The following is a 22,698-nucleotide window of genomic DNA, read 5'->3' as shown; positions in this document are numbered from 1 at the left end:
GTCTTGGTTGAATTCCTGAGGAAAATTTTGGCAGTGTCAAAATAATTCCTGAGGAAAAAGCTCCATCAAAACGGAGTTAGGTTTGAGAGAATGTATCTGTAGTTTAAGGGTACAAAACATTACAGGGACCTTGTAATTGTCCCCAAATCAAGCATTAAAAGGCTAAAAAATAAAGAGACAAAGTTACACTTAAACAAAGTTCAAATATATTAAGATAAGAAATGTACAATTAGGGCACCAAAACAACCTTAACTCTGCCTTGTAGTGATACCATGAAATGACCAAATGACTATGATTAAGGCTAAAATTTTGTCATGCATATTTTTAGTAAAAGTCACAGAAAGATCACAGCAATAAAGAAAAATTCACGGAAGCCCGTGACCTATCCATGACTTTTACTAAAAATATGCATGACAAAATAGGGAGCTGCAAGTTCCCCACACAACCCAGGGGTGCCTGGCTCGGAGCTGCAAGGGCACCTCCACCACCTGCAGTGGCTCTGGCTTGGAGCTCCCAGGCACCCCCACTGCCCACAGCGGCTTTATGCTCCAGGGCATCCGTGCTGCCCATGGTGGTCAGGAGCTGCGAGAGGGCCCACGGTGGCGGGGAGCTGAGGAGCAACCCTACTGCTCGCAGCGGCTGGGAGCTGCGGGGCATCTCTGCCGCCTTCTGTGGCTGGGAGCTCAGGCCCCACAGTTCCCAGCCGCCAGGAGTGGTGGGGATCCTACAGCTCCTAGGCGGTGGGGGCTCAATTCACAGAGGTCTCTGGAAGTCATGGATTCTGTGACCTCCATGACAAAGTCGTAGCCCTAACTATGATTAAGGCATTTTAATGTTTGTACTCCATATTTTTTTCATACCCACCCCACCACCACCATGCAGTGTCACTACAAGGCAAGGTGTTGTGTGTCATGCATGCACATGTGAAAAAAGAGTGCATAATGTATACATTATACCTTTTAATTGGAGTGAGTTGTAAATATAAAAGTATGCGTATGCTGTCATGAATACATGAACCATATTTTCCTAATATTATAGTTTGTGATGGTGTAGAAGTAGATTCCTATACTCTTATTGGCTCTTAAATGTGTTCTGCTTTATAAGGTGGCCAATTTTTCAAATATGGATGAAGATGACATTGGGTTGGAGCCTGAACGAAATTCAAGGAACTGGGAAGAAATCATTCCAGAGCTCCAAAGGCGAAGATTAGAAGAGGAGGAAAGACAGAAAGAGCTTGAAGAAATTTATATGCTTCCAAGAATGCGAAACTGTGCAAAACAGGTATCTTTGAGTTGTGAAGAAAAGTTTGTCATTTCTTTCCTTATTTTTTTTTTAATTACAGTGTATTTTAGATAAACTGAGAAACATTTTATTATTAATTTTGGCTATGTAACTTTGTGACTTATTCCTTTTCAAAATTCCAGATCAGCTTCAATGGAAGTGAAGGGAGGCGTAGTAGGAACAGAAGATACTCTGGTTCTGATAGTGATTCTATCTCTGAAAGAAAACGACCCAAAAAACGAGGAAGACCACGCACTATTCCACGAGAGAATATTAAAGGATTTAGTGATGCAGAGATTAGGCGGTAAGATGGGGGGCTGGGGGGGAACTGCTTGTTTATAGTTGTGAAATGAAATTTCACCTGATTGTAGTTTAAAACTATGTAACAAAGTCAATTTTTACTGAATTTGGATTAAGAATTTTTATTCTAGGCATTTGGGTGTTCTCCTTTAAGTACTTATATGGTGCTGACATTATGGACTATTAATACGTACACAGTGAGATCCCATTTTAATATGGTATACTATTAAGTTGAGTATGATGCCTAATTGACTTGTTTCATAGTATGTACAGCTCCTAATGCCTGCATTCTCCCGACACTGCACTTTCAAAAACCAGTTGTTACAATGGTGAGAAATTTTTATAAAATATATGTATGTGTAGGCTAAATATTTTCATTTTCATAGTTATTTATATAAAACCATAGGTGGAGAAAGAGCCTGCACATCTTTGTGGGAAGACCTACAAGAATTTGAGTGGGTTTTGTTTTGAATTTCTCACCATTTGTAATTGAATTCCTGTGACATGATGCTTTAAGTTTTTAATGCCGTAAGAAATCACATCAAAAGACCCCTTAGCTTAAGTGATCCCTTCAAATAGTTGGGTCGGGAAACAATGTTTGGCATGAGGGAGAAAAATAATTACACCTCCACCCCAATATAACGCTGTCCTCAGGAGCCAAAAAATTTCACCACGTTATAGGTGAAACCGCGTTATATCGAACTTGCTTTGAGCTGCCGGAGTGCGCAGCTCCGCCCCCCCAGAGTGCTGCTTTATTGCGTTATATCCAAATTCGTGTTATATCGGGGTAGAGGTGTACTTTTTTAATCTTACCTTTTCAGCATTTTGTAAAATGCTGATTTGTTTCTATAATTTAAGTATTTAAATTTATCTCTATTCAAACGATTGTAACACTTGAAGAATATTTTGGGTTATAAACATAATTTTTAACTTTAAGATCCTCATTCTCTTTCCATTTCATCTAGCAACATTAATGGATTGCTGCTTTTTTTCCAAGGGTGTTTTTGTGACTACAGTAGTAACTCGGATTCTGATCATGTGCGAAAAGGAAATTGAGCTGCTTTGCTTCCCCTCTTTATCCCAGATGTTTCATATTTCTTAATAACCTACCATCCACATGTGATTCTTTTAATTGTAATAATATTTCTTCTCCTTTCTGCCATGTATCTTAAATCCTAATTGAAATAATCTGTCTTGAATCATTACTCCTTCTTAACTACACAAGAAATAATATCTCTGAATTCACTATTTACTGTAAATCCACATTTGATCTTATGACTAAACTCATCTAGTTGCTTTGAATATCTGTCTTGTGAAACTAATAAAGTAATTTCTGAAATAAATTGTAGCTTCTATTGTTTTATTTATATTATCTAGTAAACTTAATGAAGCATTTGTTTTTAAATGTGGATTATCTTGATTCATAAAACTGCCCTGGTGATTTTTCTTTTTAGCATTATCCATATAACTTGGGTTTTATATTGCAGTAAGCATATTATTCACTGTAGTTTTTAAACCGTGATTAGTTAAGCTTACACTTAAACGGTGCAATTATTTTCTGTTATTAGGTTTATCAAGAGTTACAAGAAATTTGGTGGCCCTCTGGAAAGGTAAACCTATTTGATTATAGTTACATAGCAGTTTGAAATTTTATAAGATTAAACATCAAAACAGTATACCAAGAATCCATATCTTGAAAAGAGAACGCTGTGCTAGTCTGTTAGCTTAATAATAATTATTATTAAATTATCTGCATATTCGGTATTTTTCTTTTTTTATATGTACAGAATGCCAAAAGGATACCTCAGGTCATTTAATCTGATCCATTTTGCAGGACTGTTCACTATGTCCTTCTGAGTACTATCTTACTCAGTGTTAAATCATCTTCAGTGATGGCTATTCGGCCACCTCATTTTGTAAGCTATCATAAAGCCCGTTCAATGCCTATTCAAGTTTATGAAAAGACTCACAATGGTCAGGCCCCAGTTGCCCAGTTAGTGTTACTGTTAAGTATGTTTTTCTAAGGTCAGTCCTCATTTTTCTTCTTAAACTGTATTACTTCGCATTATGTGAGCAATTCATTTCTTTCTTTCTGTCCTTCTTTCTATAGACTCTGAGGTCATGTTATCATTCTCGATGTGGGTGTGTCTGTCTCAAACACACACTATGTACACGCTCCAATACTGTATAAGTAAAATTAGCTCCCTTATTGTTCCTGTTTGTCTTGTTTTCTCATCTCTAGATCACTTTTACTGACATTTTTACAATTTCTGTAGTTTTTCTATAGCATTTCTAAACTGTATTGATCAGAACTGCAAACAACATACCAGATGTGCATGCAGTAGGATGAATGCAGATTGACATTACCTCTCTAGTTTCATATTTTGAAGGGGTCATTAACAAAGTGTCAAAGCTTCAGAGGTGTAAGAAAAACTTGTGTTTTATTACAGGCTAGATGCTATAGCTAGAGATGCTGAATTAGTTGATAAATCTGAGACAGACCTTAGGCGACTGGGTGAACTGGTACACAATGGATGCATTAAGGCTTTAAAGGACAATTCCTCTGGACAAGAAAGAGCAGGTACAGTATGTTTGAGCAAAACAAAATGACATCAAAAGGACTTATCAAGAATAAGTTATATAAAGCAGTTAAGTATGATATCAGAGTTATTAATCTGAGTCTAACTATTGCAAATACACTAGAAACATCAAATAGGTGGATTGGGCAATGAATACCAGTGTGTGTAAGGTTTTTTTCTGGGTGAATTATAAGGGTAGACAGTACATTTTCACTTTATTCAAAAGTTTTTAAATTAAATCTGGAAATACTTGAGATCCTGGGGGTTGACTGGAGTTTGTTTAACCAAAATTAATTTGAGTAGATGAATAAAATGTTACGGTGCACCGCTGCATGACGGACATTTAAGATCAAAATCTTGCTTATTTTTTCTTTAAACTTGCCAGTAGATAAAATACACTTAACATTTATCCATTTTATGTACAAGATATGTTACATTGTTATGGTTCTTAATTCAAGGGGGCAGACTTGGAAAAGTTAAAGGCCCAACATTCCGAATATCAGGAGTACAAGTGAATGCAAAGCTAGTCATCTCTCATGAGGAAGAGTTGGCACCATTGCACAAGTCTATTCCTTCAGATCCAGAAGAAAGGAAACGGTGAGTAGTAGTAATTGTTTTTAATATGAAAAATAACAGAAAATAGCTTAACTTATTATATTAAATGCCTTTATATACTGAGTTATGCAAACGTTTTTAGCACCCGGGCCTGATTAAAGCAATCTGGATTTTAGGCAGATTTAGGCTCCCCTGTGGTTCCTTGTCCTATATTTAGAATGGTGGTGGGGAGTTCCCTTCTTTTCCCTTCCAGGAGTGACAACAGGGGGGCCCCTCTCTTTCCCTCCTCCCTCTCCCATCACTGAAGAAGCATGGGCTATGGCAGTACTTACCCTGGCTACTGGAGTGTATTTACTTGGATGGCTGAGATGGGCATTTATCTCTAGCCACATGCTGAAGCGTCTTCTTAGGTGGTAATGGCCAGGCCTCCCAAAGCATGTGGCTTTTGAGTTAACTCATTGAGATTCACACCTCTTATTGTTTTAGTCTGTCCTCAGACACTGAATTGGTTAGACTTAGCTCACATTTTCAAGCTTATATTCACAGCTATCTGAAGTTAGAAACTTTAAAATGAGTGCTGAGAATGCAATGAGTCACATGACTCCAGGAACAGTGATCCCTGATACAGGCCTTATAGTGCCTCTATAGTAATCTTGGCCTGTTTAGCACACAGATCACAGCACTAATTTAATTAAATAAACTTGTTGTAAAATGTTTTTGAAAACCTTAGAAAATACATCTGAGTTACTTTCTCATCAAGTCAAACTATTCTTATTTTTGAAAACTAAAAAGGTGGGAAAAGGTTAGGTTTTATTTGGCTTTCTGATTTCTTCCCTCTAGATATGCCATTCCATGCCACACTAAGGCAGCTCATTTCGATATAGATTGGGGCAAAGAGGATGACTCCAATCTTTTAATAGGCATCTATGAATATGGATATGGTAGTTGGGAAATGATAAAAATGGATCCTGACCTCAGCCTGACACACAAGGTATGTCCTGTCATCCAGCTGGTGAGCATATTTTAAATTCATTTTGCTTAGTTGATAAGGAGGAGCCATTGAAACTGTTTATTTTATGGTAATTTGAAATCTCACAAAAAGTGTACGTCAACTCTGCTTTATTGGAACCCCTCTGGTGGTTGACTCCATTGTGCCATGTCCTGGTACAATGTTTATCTTCCTTTTTCAAACCATTAGCACTCTCCACTTCTATTGTCTCTTATCACCCTTTCTTTTTTGGCTGTTTGCATTCACTTTTACTCTTGTTTTTTGCTCCCCATCCCTGTTTGCTCACCTGACTCATTTCCCCCACTCACTAGAAGCAAGTATGCTATTTGAGGTGGAAGTTCCATCCATTGATGGCCATGTGATGCAGGAGCCCAGCTTCTCCTAGCTGAATTATGTGTTATGAGAGCAGAAACACAAAACCAGGGCTGGTAACTTTTTTGTGTTGGTGAATTGCTTTTGAGGCTCCTATATTAGTGTACGTAGTGGGAAGGAGCAAAAAGCTGAAGGTGGGTTTCAAGTTTTCCACTCCTTCAGGCACACCAGCACACTTACAGTGTAGTGTCAGAATCCAGAATCATGCAGTTTTTTTCCACCTCCAGTGCTCTTCTGCTCTGTATTTCTGCTACTCCAGCCTGCTGCTGCTGCTGCTTCTCCATTCTGGCATCTTCCAAATTGGAAATACTGGTGGTCATACTTGATGATGTTTTTTATTCTCCTCTCAGATTCTACCAGATGATCCGGATAAGAAACCCCAGGCCAAGCAGTTGCAGACCCGGGCAGACTACCTCATTAAATTACTCAATAAAGATCTTGCAAGGAAGGAAGCACAAAGACTTTCTGGGGCAGTAAGTGAAATTTCAGATCTTTAACAATGATAAAGTAGTAATCTGCTTGTTAGCAGATCATCACCCCCACACCCTCCAGTTGTTCTACACACTCTATTTAATCAGAGCATGTCTGGCTAGCTCAAATAATGATTTATAAAATCAGATTATGTAGGGGTTTTGTCTTTAGTTTGTATATGCTCTTTATTATCAGGCTGGCTCCCTTTCCCATTTCTGGTCTAACAAGGTAACTTGTATATCTGAATACCATTTAATAAAATCAACTTCTATTTAATATAGAAACAAATCTTTCTGAATGGCTCATGGCAATGAGGCATTTCAGTTGACAGAATTAAGATGATGTTTTTGTATTCAGGGAAACTCAAAGAGGAGGAAGACAAGAGCTAAGAAGAATAAAGTGGTAAAACTTGCAAAAGTTAAAGAGGAGATAAAAAGTGATTCTTCTCCACTGCTCTCAGAAAAATCTGATGAAGAGGAAGAGGAGGATAACAAGGTGGGTATTTTTGAAATGTGTTCTTAAAGGAATCATTTCTGTAGTTCATTTTGTTCCATCTCACTTAAATATTGGTTTTACGCAAAATAGTTAGAATGGCATTTTCCTAGCAAAGCATGTTTAACGTTTGAGTTCTTCATATTTTCTGTGACTGCTCTTGTTAATCTTGTGTTAGTTAAACATTATGGAGGAGATTTAATCCCTTTTAATTTAATTATAAATAGGGTCCTACCAAATTCACGGCCATGAAAAATGCATTATGGACCATGAAATCTGGTCTTTTGTGTGCTTTTACCCTAAAGTATACAGATTTCAAGGGAAGACCTACGTTTCTCAAATTGGAGGTCCTGACCCAAAAGGAAGTTGCAGGGGGGTAGCAGTATTGCCACCCTTACTTCTGCACTACCTTCTGAGCTGGGTGGCCAGAGAGCAGCAGCTGATGGCCAGGCATCCAGTTCTGAAGGCGGCACCTTGCCAGCAGCAGTGCAGAAGTAAGGCTGGCAATACCATACCAAGCCATTCTTACTTCTGCACTGCTACCTTCAGAGCTGGGTGGCTAGAGAGTGGCAGCTGCTGACTGAGAGCTCAGTTCTGCAGGCAGCAGTGGAGAAGTAAGGGTGGCAATACCATATCATGCCATCCTTACTTCTGCGCTGCTGCTAGTAGCAGCTCTGCCTTCAGAGCTGGGCTTCCAGCCAGCAGCCGCCGCTCTCCAGCTGCCCAGCTCAGAAAGCAGCACCGACGCCAGCAGCATCAAAAGTAAGGGTATGTCTACACTACCCGCCGATTCAGTGGGTAGTGATCGATCTATTGGGGATCGATGTATCGCGTCTCATCTAGACGTGATACATCGATCCCTGAATGGGCTCCCCGTGGACTCCAGAACTCCACCAGGGCAAGAGGCGGGAGCGGCGGCCGTCGATCCTGAGCCATGAGGACGCGAAGTAAGTCGATCTAAGATATGTCGACTTCAGCTATGCTATTCTCGTAGCTGAAGTTGCGTATCTTAGATCGATTTCTTCCCCCCCAGTGTAGACCAGGCCTAAGAGTAGCAATACCGCAACCCTCCCTGCAATATCTATTTTACCACCACCACCACACACAATTCCTTTTGGGTCAGGACCCCTACAATTACAAAACTGTGAAATATCAGTTTTAAATAGCTGAAATCATGACATTTACAATTTTTAAAACCCTATGACCATGAAACTGACAAAAATTTACCATGAATTTGGTAGGACCCTAATTATAAAGAAAACTGCAGCTGTGGCAGTATTAATGGAATTCTGAATTCTTACATAATAAACTAATTATAGTCTGAAAAAACATTGTGTGATTTCAAAGGTTCCCCACCCATGACTTAAAATTTGCTAGAAATACTAATCCAGCATTGGAGCTATAGATAAAGCTGTACTGCTTTGTGCCTAGGGCATCATTACTAGCTGTACTGATTCTTCAGGTGGAACTTTTTTTTAACAGTTATGTTGGTGCCTGAACCAAACCCTCAAAGACAGCCAGTTTTAGCACTTGAAGCATTTTCAGTCAAATGCTCAAATGACAGTGAGTAATGCTTCCTTTCTCCATTTATCAGTTGGAAAAAGTGAGGCACGGCAAGGTTAAGTAACTTTTCTCACACTTACCTTCCCAACCTCCAGGCTTCCTTGCTACCATTTGTTTGTTTTTAATATATCATGTAAACCAATAAAAAAAGATAAATGTATTTAAAGTCTAAGGCCTTGTTGCACATGTTTAAAGATGTGATTTTTTAAACCAATATTGAGATAAACTGGTGCATTTATGGGATGAACTGGTGCAATTCATTTTGGTTTGAGTCAGGCTTATTTTACAAATACAACAACAAAAACAGATGTAAAGAAAACCAAGATTATTTACTATAAGGATCAATACTTAATTTTAGTTAATAATTCCTGTATGTATTCCCTTTTGATTATAAACAGCCACTAAGACCATGTGTAAAGCTTGTTTTTCTCCTCCTCCAATCAGCCTTGATATTTTAGAGTACAGTCACGCTATTGCGTAGCTTCAGCAACTTAACCTGCTAAATTACTTTCTGGGAGGATCAATGTTAAAGTTAAATAATGACTTTTCAGTCCACGCCCCAGATGAGCCAAGCAAAGAGACTGCCCAACTGACTTTTCTATTTCCTTCTCAGGAAAACTTCTAGAATGTGATTCCCTTGTGTTCCCGTAAAGCTGGTATTGACCAATTCAGCGTTCTCTGGCACATGCCTATTAAACTTCAGAAGTGTAATTGTTTTTTTACAGTATCACTGTGTGATTTAGCTGCACTTTAATACCTATACAGTTTTTTAAAAAATCACACTTTGAGGAAGAATGGTATATTTTTAATCTGACAACTGTAAAATTTGTAAAGCTAGGAATTGAGTTTGCAATGTGATGCCTATACTTAAATATTGCAGGATGAGATCACTTCAGTGAAACATTCAAATAAAAAAATTAAAGCAGAAAAAGAAAATGATGAAAAATCTGAGCCAGATATTGGTATAAAGAAGGAGGTTGAAGAAAAGAGAGAAACAAAAGAAAAGGAAAACAAGAGGGAGCTGAAAAGGGAGAAAAAAGAAAAAGAGGATAAGAAAGAATTAAAGGAAAAAGATATGAAAGAAAAGAGAGAAAACAAAGTAAAGGAGTCCACACAGAAAGAAAAAGAAGCAAAGGAAGAGAAGGTAATTAGATTTCAGTACATTATGTAATACAATTTAATTAAAAAAAAAAAAAAAAGGTTGGTTTTGAGGTAGACAGGCATTTCAGATCACTTAATGCTCTGTTATTGCTCTTAATGCTCTGCCACATAGTTTAGCTGGCTGAAAGTGCAAGTGGGATAAGAAACGTTCACACTCCTTTCCGCATCCCTAGGCAAAAAAAGAAAGAAAAAATTAATTATATGCAAATGGTCAGTATGTGTAGTAAGTATCAGAGGGGTAGCCGTATTAGTCTGGATCTGTAAAAGCAGCAAAGAATCCTGTGGCACCTTATAGACTAACAGACGTTTTGCAGCATGAGCTTTCGTGGGTGAATACTCACTTCGTCGGATGCAAGGCGAAGTGGGTATTCACCCACGAAAGCTCATGCTGCAAAACGTCTGTTAGTCTATAAGGTGCCACAGGATTCTTTGCTATGTGTAGTAAGATAGTGTAACTGTAGAACTAAACTGCAATTCCCTTTTCAGATCTATTTTAATATTTTATTTATAGATAAATGAAGTCAAATCTGACAACAGAGACAAAATCAAGAAAGCTACATCAGCAGATACTCCAGTTCATATTACTGCAATTAGTGAGCCAGTTCCTATATCTGAAGAATCTGAAGAACTGGATCAGAAGACATTCAGTGTAGTAAGTTCCTTATTGCCATCTTAATGCTGATATTTAGCACAAAAAGAATGATGTTCTGAATTAAAACTGCTTCTATATGCTCGGTTAACGCCAATGTGCTTAGGCATTGTTGCACTTGATCCCTTGCCAGTGAGGTCTCAGAATAGCACACCAAATGTGTGGGTAAGATATATATTAAAGGTTCAGTTCTGTCTTCATGCAGACAAACATTACAGAATTTCTTCACAAGCCCAGTACCAGCTTTTTCAGATGTGTTTGCACTTCTGAGTTATATATTGAATATGCACTCTCCTTTTTAGTGAGGTCCTATGAAAACATGACAGTGATCTTCCAATGATACTGTGGTGCCTAAATATGCTCTGATCTCTTCACAGATCATTTGATATGCATATGTCCAGCAACATATAACATTTAAAAATGTAAAATCCTGAGATTTGTGTGCTTCACAGACAAGATAGGTTAGAACCAGTTTGGATTGTTGTAGGCATATGTGAGGATCCTTGTTGTAGGTCTATGTGAGGAATGGATGAATGTAATATTTCATTTTTGTTTAGTCTTGTCTTGATCATTGAGGTTCTGCCTTTGCTGAGGGAGCTGTGGCCTGCAATCTATAAAATGGGCCTGTGTGTGTTCAGGAGGGATGGATGTACTGGGCCCATTGTTTGGCCATAATACGTGCATACTGAAACACAATATGCCATGTTCATTCAAACCAGCAGTCAGGTTCATGCGCAAGAAGCATTTCTTAACACTGACTATCATGCTGACTGTCACTTGGTTTCTCATCTTACCTTAATAGAAAATGTTAATGGGGAAGGTTGTGTCAGACTACCTTAGGCGCAACATGGAGTTCTCAGACTGCCTAGACTTCCTGAATTGAATTTTCAGACTGGGTGTAGCACATGTCAGATTCAGAGATGATTTACATCTTTTTTACTCTCTCTGTGTATATTGTACCAGTGCAGACTTTGACTAACATCCATACCCAATTTATCAACCGTGTAGTTTACACACCCTTTTACGTTCCTCCTGAATTGGGCCTGCTATATCCAAAGGAACCCAGATTGGTTTAACTTATAGTTGGGGCCATAAGAGAGAGATAGGTAACAAGAAATTTAACTCACCCCTGGAGTCTTTTTTTCCTGAAGACTAAACATGCCCAGTTTTTTTAACCTTTTCTCACAGGTATGTTTTTCTAAACCTTTTGTCATTTTTGTTTTTCTCTGGAATCTCTCTAATTTGGTCACATCTTTCTTAGTGTGGTGTCCAGAACACCTGTGCTAAGTGGCGTGGGATAATTACCTTGTCTTAAATATGATCCTTCTGTTAATACACACCAGAATGATATTAGCTTTTTTCACATTGTTGGCTCATACTCAATTGGTGATCCATTATAATCCCCCCCCTAGATCCTTTTCAACAGTGCTACCACCTAGAAGTTATTTCCCACTGAGTATTTGTGCATTTGGTTTTTTCCTTGTAAATGTAATACGGAGATTCCACTTAATAGTAACCTGGATATTAACAACTTCCAGTTAATAGCAACATGTTGCTGAGAACCAATCCCATCCCATTGCCTTTTATGTTAAGGAGCTTCAGATGTTGGCATCAGCACGCAGCTTATTAACAAATTAACAACATTTTTTGGAAGAGACACTCCAGCTGCAGCTAGGGAAGAAAGTGCTGCGAGAACGTGCCTCCCTGCCTGTCGCCCACAAAGCTGCCTGTGACCAGTGCTCAGCATGTCCTAGTGCTTCTTTCTGGGACTACAGCCCCACAAACCTGCTTGTGCATGGGGACGTGCATGAGGTCAGGGCTGTGGGCTGGGAGGGGAGGCTGTGGGCAGGGCAGTAATATGAAGTGGGGCTGAAGCTTGGATGTCAGACCACTCCCTGACTCTCCTGGCTTTGCCTTGTCGGTGACTGCATGCAGGGAAGAAAGCACTCGGAAATGCTGAGCCCCAATCCCTGGAGAGCATAGGGGAAGTTATCATACAGCTCTGTGGTCCCTCAGCACCCCCTGTTTCATATAGAAAGCTCCAGAATCTGGGCTTCAGTCCCCCCCTCCCCACTGGCTGTCCTAATTGCAAGAAGATCTGTGGCCAGGGGAGGGACATCCCAGCACTTCCTTCTCCAGCTGCAGCCTTGTAAACCTGCCTTTTTCTTATTGGCAACTGCCAGATAATGGCAACTTTGCTGGCAACGGAGGGGTTGCTGATAAGTGAAATCTATTGTACTTCTCACTTCTCTTTATTGAATTTCATCTTGTTGATTTCAGACCATTTCTCCAATTTATCAGGGTTGTTTTGAATTCTAATCCTGTCCTCCAAAGTATTTGCAATCCTTCCCAGCCTGATGTCATCCACAAATATTATAAGCATACCCTCAACTCTATTATCTAAATTATTAATGAAAATATTAATACCACCAGCCCAGGACTGATCTTTGTGGGGCCCCACTAGATACATCCTCCCAGATGGACAGTGAACCATTGATAACTACTCTTTGAGTACAGTCTTTCAGTCAGATTTGCACCCATTTAATAGCAATGTCATGTAGACCACATTGCCCTAGTTTTCTTATGCGAATATCATATGGGACTATGTCAAACGCCTTATAAAAACAAGATTTATCATGTCTGCAGCTTCCCCTCCATTCACTAGGCCAGTAACCCTGTCAAAGAAAGGACTTATTTTGGTTTAGCACAGTTTGTTCTTGACAAATCTATGCTGGCTATTGCTTATTATCCTATTACCCTCTCGGTGCTTACTCTTTATTCAACAATCAATTTGTATCTGTTGAATGCTCAGGCCATGTGAGGGGTTTGTTTGTTTTTTTGTTTGTTTTGTTTTTTTTAAATACACTCTTCCCCATATTCGTCATAATAAGAAAAAGATAAAAGAGTAGTCCAGGTGCTTTTAGAGCTCAAGATACTGAACAGGTTGATGAAGGAGACAAAGTTGTATTGGAGATCATAGCACTTTTGCTGCAGTCTCTCCAGAAGTCCTCCTAATATTAGTGAACCAGGCAGGAGCTTATCTACATAGTCCAGTCAGGCCTTGCTTTTGACAATTTCTCCTATTCACCTACTGAAAGCATCACTTCCACTATAAGATGTTACAGTTCAATCTGTCCTCTTCCCCTTCCCTCTTCTCCCCCCTTCTCTCTTTTCACTTAGAGAATCAAGAAACGTACAAGGAGAGCCAAATATCCCTGTCTTTCCACTTTTTCTCATTGGTTCATGAAGAAATGAATGTTTGGGAGGGCTGGATATGGGATAAGGAGAGCCAGCCTCTTCCACTCTTCCTCATGCAAGGAAAGCTTGAACTGAGTTTCATCTGTCTGTCCATACCAGCATCTCTTTGGTAGTCTTAGCTTCATTCATAGGGATCAATCCACTGGCAAGAGAGAGCTGCAGAGATTTTTCTGAAGAGTAGGGAACCACGCCCAACAAGAGAGGAAGAGGAATGCAGATCCTTTCCTGAGTGGAATGTCACTTTGCCTCTGGGCTCCAATTGTTTCAGGATTCATCTATTCTGGATTTATTGAATACTGTCATTTATGATCTTGACACTGAATTTGTATACAAGTTTCTTGAAAGTAACACAGGTCTAGTATTGTGTATTTGTGCTGAAAGGTCAACAACAAAAAAGACAACAGATTAGAATTATAATACCTAGAGTCATCGTATCTGTTTGTAATATCTTATTTCTAAGAAAAATATTTTCTTAAATCTTAAATACAATCTAATGCTTTCATAAAGGAGCTAATATCGCATTGGTTTAAATTATTACTTTTCCAAAGGAAACCTGTAGTAAAAAAGAATTTTAAGAGCTGTGAGCCAGAGGCTTGATATTTCATTTGGCTTAGAGTAGCACTGTCTTTTCCTGTGTAAATAGCACAGTAGTAAGGTGAGTCATGTTGTAGAATTTGCTTTTTTCCCTTCCCTCCTGACTTGTATATTCCTTTTTCCACTTTACAGTGCAAAGAAAGAATGAGGCCTGTCAAAGCAGCGCTGAAACAGCTGGATAGACCAGAAAAAGGTCTTTCAGAAAGGGAACAGCTGGAGCATACTAGACAGTGTCTGATCAAAATTGGGGATCACATCACTGAATGTCTAAAAGAGTACACAAATCCTGAACTTATTAAGCAGTGGAGGAAGTAAGTAATTCTACATTTTTCATGAATGAAAGGGAAAAATCATCACTGTTTCTATTAACTAGAGTGATTTCTGTCCATTTTTGTTGGTTTCCAGCTCTTACATTTTTGAATCTACTTACAGATGTTTTAAAATACCATATGAGGACCTATAAGGAAAAAATGTGAATTGTGTAGTGGATTTTGAAGCCAGATTCATGTTCCATATGCTGAATTGTGTATCATTGTGTAAGCTTAGGATAGTCAATAGGAAAACTGTGGGCCAAATCCGGACCGCCAGATGCTTTTTAACGGACCCCGAAATCTTTATTTACTTCTTCTTATCATTATTGTTGTTGTTTTTGTATTATTTTCTCTGGAGTCTGGACATTGACTATATCTTGACCAAGAAATTTGGACCTGGACAAAAAACAATTGACTACCCCTGCAAGCTGTATTTTGTCCACTAGGTGGAGCCTCCTCCTGGTTTTAAAAAGGACTGGAAGTGAGCAAATCATAAGTTCCTGAGTAATTTATAAGTAACTTTAGTGGCAAAGAACTTTTATCTGTAAAGACAGAAGATGGCATCTAATTTTTAATTTTGATTATTATTCATTATGCTTTCATAGTGAACACTTCTGAAGTTTTGTCTATGTAAATTTGCTTAGAGCCTCCATTCTAGAAAAATACTAAAATATATTGTGAAACTAGATTGCTTGTCAGCTATGGCTTTACAATGAAATATTAACTTTGGCACCATATAATAAGATGTTTTACTTTTTAAAAAAATTACTTAGTTATTAATATTAGCATTAAAATTTCTAACATAACGGCAAGAAAGGATCAGAAAGAATCTCTGAATGTGTTTTTGTGCTTAATTTATAAACCAAAGACTTCAGTGTACCTAGATTATACTTTCAAATAAAAAGTTAAGGTGATATTTTTCAGCATTTCACACAATTCTAAATAGATTAAAAAAGTCCTAAGTCCTCAGTCATTAATTCTAATTGGAAAAAAAAAATCCTCAACTTCCAAAATGCTGCTGCTCTTACTCAATTATTGTGTTCCAACATTGTTAAACACTTTAGACAAGTATGAAAGCAAGATCCATGTCCCAAAACCCATACAATCTAAATAGACAATTTTATTCTATTTTTAAGGGAAAAAATTGATAAACATTCACACTTAAGATCATCCAGGCTACCTTATCTCTAGCCATGTATCACTGTCATAAAAACTACCAGCAAATATTAAGAAATTTTATCTATCCATAACATGCATGGTGTTTGTGGTAGATTATCTTATATTTAATCATACAGTGGCTATGCAAACTCTGGCTTCTTCTTGGCCATACATAGGGCACTGAAAGACAAACTACACCAATATCTGATTGGACACACAGCATGCTAAAGACAATCATTCCCTCCAGCTCTCAGAGATTCCATGTGTGACCAGTTATACAAGTGTCATTAAACACAGCTATCAAGTAAAAATAAAAGCACTTTTTATAGAATAACACAGACTGCACTGCAGCGCAGGCAGGGGTGCAAAGCAGAAGAAGAAGGAATTTCAGTTCACCAAAGCTCATGCTGCAGAACGTCTGTTAGTCTATAAGGTGCCACAGGATTCTTTGTTGCTTTTACAGATCCAGACTAACACGGCTACCCCTCTGATACTTGTACTTAAGTAAAGCTCTTAGGCCAAGGTAGTAATAATGAATCACTTGCCAGAAAAAGCAAAGTTTAGTGTACTGAAGTAGTAGTAAACTAAGCACTAAAGATGTATTTTGGAACCCCGTGAGAGCATCAATGAATGCTCTGTGGTTTGTTTTCAGCAGTACATCAGCAAACTTCACAAGTACAGTGTCTTCTCCAGAACTGATATGTATGACCATATGTATGACCTTTTTTTAAAAGGATTTTGGCCTCTCCACAAGAACTTGGGCTGCACCTCATTACTTTCTTCCAAATAGTGTTAGGTAGTTCAGAATAGTTCCAGGCTTACCCTTGCCACTTCCCCCCTCTATTTCAAATTTCTTTTTCAACCATGAAAATTAAAGAGGCAGTTTAATATTCTACATTCTATATTGCAATCCTGGCTTTTAAAGTTGAATTGGGGACAGCAGCTAGGAAATTTCTCTTGCCCGCTCTCTTTTGAATCAATGGGGCCTGAAATTTCAAGGACTTTGTTCCCCACATGGGACCTCCCACCAAACTCTTTATCACCAATTGTTCCCTCTTCCAGGCTGGACAAGCGTCCAGAAAATGAATTAGGATTCATTTCCACTAGTATCTTTGTGATTACTCAGTTGTGAAAATTCATCTGGTTTCAAGGCAGTAGATGTATGACCAACCCTTGGAATCATATGGACGCATCTTATCTGCCTCTGCTATTTTCAGGAAATTAGGCATGTGGCACAAAAGTCTTGCACTGCGGGAAAAATCAATCTTGGAAGTTACATCATTGAGTAACACAGCTTCCATTTTAGAGGGAATTTTCAAAAAAGGGGGCTTTTTGACCTTGAAGAGATCAGAGCTCAAAAGTTTGTTCAACACTAACAATTGGTCTAACAAAAGATATTACATCACCCATTGTTTCTCTTAAGAGAATTGAGCACTCAACTCCTATTGTAAAGTCAGGTCTATCCCACCTTTAACTAGCAGAGTTTTCACTGATGTCCATTACTTCTTCATGGTCCATATCTGCATTCTAAACTAATATAAACATCATACAGCAGTAAAGAAAAAGAGAGGAATTAATAATACGTGTGTAGCATTTAGTGCTTTATATCTTCAGAGAATTATGCAAAATTCTTTGTTGTATTGCTAGATATGCTACCTTCGCATGCGATGGGACCTGATTCACCACTGCAGTACAACTCCATTGACTTCAATGTAATTACACCAGTGTGGCACTGAAATATCACAATGGTGTATCAGGCCCATTGTATACAAAATGGTATAAAGGAAAACTAGTGTATGCAGGAAGGCTAATCTGTCTTTTTTTTTATTTTCCTTTCTCTAGAAATTTGTGGATTTTTGTTTCAAAGTTTACAGAATTCGATGCCAGAAAGCTCCACAAATTATATAAACACGCAATCAAAAAACGCCAGGAATCTCAGGTAATATATTATGTTTATATTTTGAGACATTCTGAATGGAGATAGATATAGATAGATAGATATAATTATTTTCTTTTGGACATATTAAAACTTGTTTTATGGGGGTAAAGTGTTAATGGATTCTGAATTTATCTTTTACAAATGTCTGATTTAAAGGATATATTTTTGTGAGTTAATATCACCTTTTTGATCAGATGGAATGTTTTAGCACTTAGTATTTGTAATTTTGAGATTTAGCAATGCCAATTGTTGTATTTATTTCTCTTAGCAACACAATGACCAGAACATCAGCAGCAATGTGAACACACATGTGATTAGAAATCCAGGTACGAATTTCTGCATGGTGGTGTTGTGTTGAAATGTTTTCTAGTAGGGTGTTTGAAACTCTGAAACCTTCTAAAACTCCTCCTAGCATTAAGTGAACTTGTCCCTACAGCTAGATTTACTTAGTGAGACCCAGCATACATACTTTTGCTGGTGAAACTAAGTCAAGCACAAATCCAACTGCAGCTGGTGTTTTTAACAGTTATTCGCTATTTGGCAATCCTTTTTATTAGACCACATTTGAAAATACACTTTTGTGTTTAATTATGTTAAGAAAGAGAAATGCTTGATGCCTCTAGACTAGTTCCAGGCTCCAACGTGGGTTTTTTCTTTGCTTTTTATTTTGTTTTGTTACAAGCTTTTTTGTTTAGTTTTTTGTTTTCTTGCAGTTGTTGTAATCACTATCATGAATTCTAAGGTCTTCACTTAAAGCAGGGACCAGCAATCTATGGTGTAGGATGAAATATCCCTTTTGTCATTGACAGTGACATTGTCCTCCCAATCTCATGAGCTTGCAGCCACAATGCAATATTTGACTTTTTTGTTCCCTCTTTCACTATATATATATATATATCCAATCACTCATGAAGCCATGGTACTACTTCCTCTGAATTACAATAAAAAATACCATTGTTTCATTAGTTGCACTACTAAAACTTTTGTCCATGCCTTGGTGATTTCTCACCTTGAATACTATAACTTTCTCTGCTCCCTCTACTACTGTTCAAAATTCTGCTAGTAAAGGCAACATCACCCACATTGACCTCTCATTGAAACTTCGTTGGGTTCCTGTCCTTTAATTAATCAAATTGAACTTTTCATCCATTCATTCTAGATCCTACATAATCTCTATCTGTCCACCTCTAAATTCCACTCTGCATTTCTATTCTTGTTTCTGCCTATTCAACCCCAACTTCTCTCAGTTCACACATTTTTGCTCCCATTGTCAGGTTCTGTTGCAAATCGTTGTATTTCTCTCACACAGTTAAATCTAAGAGGTTGACGTGTTGTCCTGTACAATAATCCTTTCATACTTTTCAACTAGAAATTTTGTAGTTTATGAAATTCCCTTACGCAGAAACACACATTCAGCATAGCTATCTATTTTATTAAGCAGATGTGGAAAGACTGAAAGAGAATACAAACCATGATGACAGTAGCAGGGACAGTTATTCCTCTGACCGACATTTGTCACAATACCACGATCATCACAAAGACAGACATCAGGGAGATGCTTACAAAAAAAGTGACTCTAGAAAAAGGCCCTATTCTGCCTTCAGTAATGGAAAAGATCACAGGGATTGGGATCACTACAAACAGGACAGCAGGTGAGTTTTGCTAATAATCCATAGAAATCTGGGGGAGAGATGTTTGTTTTTTGTTTTGTTGTTGGTATTGTTTCTCAGGATTTTTTAATTGCATTTCAGTTAAGTATGTGGTTCATACCAAAAACAAGTTGCCAGTTTGCTAGGTCATTGTAGATATTTCTCCGACGTGTTCTCACATAAAAATATTTCAGAAACTTAGTGAAACTCAGTTGATTAGAATACTGTGCTATAGTTAAAACGTGACTTCTTCTACACTTAGCCAATAATGTAATGCCTTCCCTGAGTTCATCCACAAGACCACCTACCCTCTGTGCATTTAAATCCCGCTTGAAGAGTGTGAGTGTGTGTGTGTCAGTGTGTGTGTCAGACAGACAGACAGACAGACAGACACCTTATTTTGCCAAGATGCAGCTAAGCACCATTTTGAAACTCTAATAATTTCAGGATCAAACCAATAAACTGGACACCTCCATTCCCTTATGCATCTACATATACAAATCCTCTGCTTCTCTATTACTTCCCCTAATCTCTATCTCTTAGATTGTGAGCTCCTTTTGTCAAGGACTTTGTCTTCTTTTCTTTTGGAAAAACACCTAGCACATTGTGTTCTGCTATAAACTTTTATCATAAATAGTAATATAGGTAAGATTTGAAGTCAGTCCAAGGGAAAGAAAGCTCTGATAGAGTGAATACTGTGACCCTAAAAAAAAAAAAAAAGGGCAGAAGACGACAACATAAGACAGGATGGCTGACAATGGAAGTGATAGGCAATCAAAATGAAGGAAATTGTGTTGGATGGGAGGAAAAATTGATATTCTGATATCATAAGAGGTAGACCTATTTCAGTAACACTGGACACGTAAGACATCAGTGATGATGGGGCATGAGAGCATGGAATGAAATATGGTTACCAGGCTCGTTGGAATCTCCATTTTATAACACTTCCATCTTTTCTAATTGAATTTGACAAACTATATATCTCATCTGTTTTTTATATATATGCTCCCTCTGACAAACACAAGAATATCCAAGTTTCTGAGCACCAAAGCTTAATTTTTGTGTATAGTGCAGAATTTCAAAGAATGAGCTGTTAAAGTAATTCTGCTAGATTGCTACCATTTTAACTCTTGTTTTCATTACTATTACCAAAATAACAATTTATCCTATCTTTCAGATACTACAGTGATAGTAAACATAGAAAGCTGGATGACCACAGGAGTAGAGATCACAGGTCAAGCCTGGAAGGAAATTTAAAAGACAGTCGGTCTCATTCAGACCACCGGTCTCATTCAGACCACCGGATACACTCAGATCACCGATCCAGTTCAGAGTACAGCCATCATAAATCTTCCAGGGACTATAGATACCACTCAGACTGGCAAATGGACCATAGAGCTTCCAGTAGTGGCCCAAGGTCACCACTAGATCAGAGGTCTCCTTATGGCTCAAGGTCTCCCTTAGGACACAGATCTCCATTTGAACACTCAGCAGATCACAAAAGTACACCTGAACATACATGGAGTAGCCGGAAAACATAACAAAGACTAACATTTTCTGGACCTTCTTTTAGCCATATACAGTAAACTAACACAGTAATTGCCTTACATGACTTGAAAGACATGGACTGGATATTCTATCAGTAGCAGTATTGTTACTTCTTTCCAGGATGCAAGGTCTATTATCCCAACAGAAGAAAAAAATATTTTTGTATTTAAAATTTATGCTGCACAGTGCTGCAAATGTTGTGGCACTTTTTTTAAGAAATGGAAGATGTTTACTTTTACAGGGACCTCAACACTGCCCCATTCAGACTGGATCTTATTATAAAACTCTTCATGTCAAAGTGCTTTTAGGCTGAATACAGTTTAAATTATGTTTGTAAATGAACTTTTACACACTGACCTGTGATCGTGTATCAGGAAGGAATGAGGCGTTTGGGTTTTATTTTGTTTTATTTTTTTTAGTAAAGAACTCTCAAGGACCTTGTTCACTTTCCAAAGCTACTTGTTTACATTGTACACTGCGACCACCTTGCCGCTTTTCATCACAAGCTTGAATATTTAAATTCTGTACCTAGAACTGTAAAATAGCCAGGATTTCTCCTGTTTGTGATCAATTGTAATGCCTTTTTACAAAAAAGAGCTGTAAATTATTGTAAATTAATTAAATGAGCTTTTTCCCCCTCTCAGGCTTTTTTTGACTGTTCCTTTCCCCACCAACTCAGGCCTTCTTGTCACAAGTATGAAACAAAATCAGTGTATTACATTTTTGAATAAAATATCTTGATGGAATCACTGTTCAGAATGTAAAATTGGGGGAAGGGAACACTTTATTCCATTTAGTGCTCTTTTTGGTTTGGTTTGGTTTTGTTTTGTTTGAGATACTGTGTGCGATACATGTTTTGTTTTGTTTTTCTATTAAACTGTCCATGTTGTGATTGTTGTAATGAAATGGTGAGAAATATACAACTAAATTAGGCTCTGAAAAAAAAATTTTTTTAGGTGTATTTGTTTTAAAAGGAGGAGGAGAGTTCAACACATGAACCCTTCAGAATCCATATCAGCCAAATTTTATTGTAAATCCATTTGTTTTCCCTCTTCAGTATAGGCAATAATGTCAAATGTGCTATGCAGCCAGTTAATATTTTAGAAGATTTGAGTGACTTTATTAATAGAAATTGTTACAATACACACTGATTGTAAACAGATAACTTCTATCTGACAAATTAAATTTAACTAAAGGATATATGGGCTCTTGTAGTTTTCTGATGCTGTTTTCGTATGGTGTTACGTTCCTTATAAGTTAAACATTATTAAAATGTTTTACCCTTAAATGTATACTAATTTTAGTGATTATATCAAATTTCAGAATATTGTAGCAAAATAGTACTTTGAAATGTATGGCGGGAGGAATAATTTAATAAGGTTAAAAACCCACTGACTTGATGGAATACTTCAAATTATATCTTTAGGGTACTTAGATTATATTTTTGTCTTTATTTTCCATGGTTTTTTAGGCCATATGTCTAAAACCAGGATCTCTGTTGTTTAGTTAATTTACTTCATGTTCTGTGATCCCTGCCTACAATTTGTCTTTGTGGATTTTTTTTGTTTTGTTTTTTACATTATGATCATCATCTGAACTGCAATTATTTGTGAGGTCACAAATAGAGGTTGAGAGTCCAGAAGGATAATAAGCAGATGCAATCTAAGAAAAGTCAAAGATCCCGGATGTTTATACGAATGTTCCTAATAAAATGCGGAAGACAAATTACAGAAAAAGGTATGCAGGCAGAATTTTTTTCCAAACTTTTTCCTGAAGATGACAGTTACTCATTTTTGTCTGTTAAAATTT

The 22,698-nt window shown here is 37.7% G+C and overlaps 1 protein-coding gene across 4 annotated transcripts in view; it reads left to right on the top strand.

The window, feature by feature from the left end:
- Positions 1 to 21,532, top strand: part of CHD1 (chromodomain helicase DNA binding protein 1) — a 76,537-nt gene extending 55,005 nt beyond the window's left edge. For all 4 annotated transcript variants that reach the window (XM_039544195.1, XM_039544191.1, XM_039544190.1 and 1 more), the window contains 15 exons: positions 1,105 to 1,281; positions 1,425 to 1,585; positions 3,150 to 3,191; positions 4,032 to 4,162; positions 4,619 to 4,757; positions 5,556 to 5,706; positions 6,447 to 6,569; positions 6,925 to 7,062; positions 9,503 to 9,766; positions 10,295 to 10,435; positions 14,417 to 14,595; positions 17,596 to 17,692; positions 17,961 to 18,018; positions 19,134 to 19,344; positions 20,519 to 21,532. In XM_039544195.1, coding sequence (XP_039400129.1) covers positions 1,105 to 1,281; positions 1,425 to 1,585; positions 3,150 to 3,191; positions 4,032 to 4,162; positions 4,619 to 4,757; positions 5,556 to 5,706; positions 6,447 to 6,569; positions 6,925 to 7,062; positions 9,503 to 9,766; positions 10,295 to 10,435; positions 14,417 to 14,595; positions 17,596 to 17,692; positions 17,961 to 18,018; positions 19,134 to 19,344; positions 20,519 to 20,882 — 2,376 coding nt within the window. In that variant the 3' untranslated portion in view covers positions 20,883 to 21,532. The remainder of the gene's footprint in view (positions 1 to 1,104; positions 1,282 to 1,424; positions 1,586 to 3,149; positions 3,192 to 4,031; positions 4,163 to 4,618; positions 4,758 to 5,555; positions 5,707 to 6,446; positions 6,570 to 6,924; positions 7,063 to 9,502; positions 9,767 to 10,294; positions 10,436 to 14,416; positions 14,596 to 17,595; positions 17,693 to 17,960; positions 18,019 to 19,133; positions 19,345 to 20,518) is intronic.
- The last annotated feature ends 1,166 nt before the right edge of the window (positions 21,533 to 22,698 follow it).

The sequence above is a fragment of the Mauremys reevesii genome, linkage group 6 (assembly GCF_016161935.1).
Source record: "Mauremys reevesii isolate NIE-2019 linkage group 6, ASM1616193v1, whole genome shotgun sequence".
NCBI lineage: Eukaryota > Metazoa > Chordata > Testudines > Geoemydidae > Mauremys > Mauremys reevesii.
The sequence above is the reverse complement of the archived record's forward strand: the minus strand, read 5'-3'. Positions and strand labels throughout refer to the sequence as shown.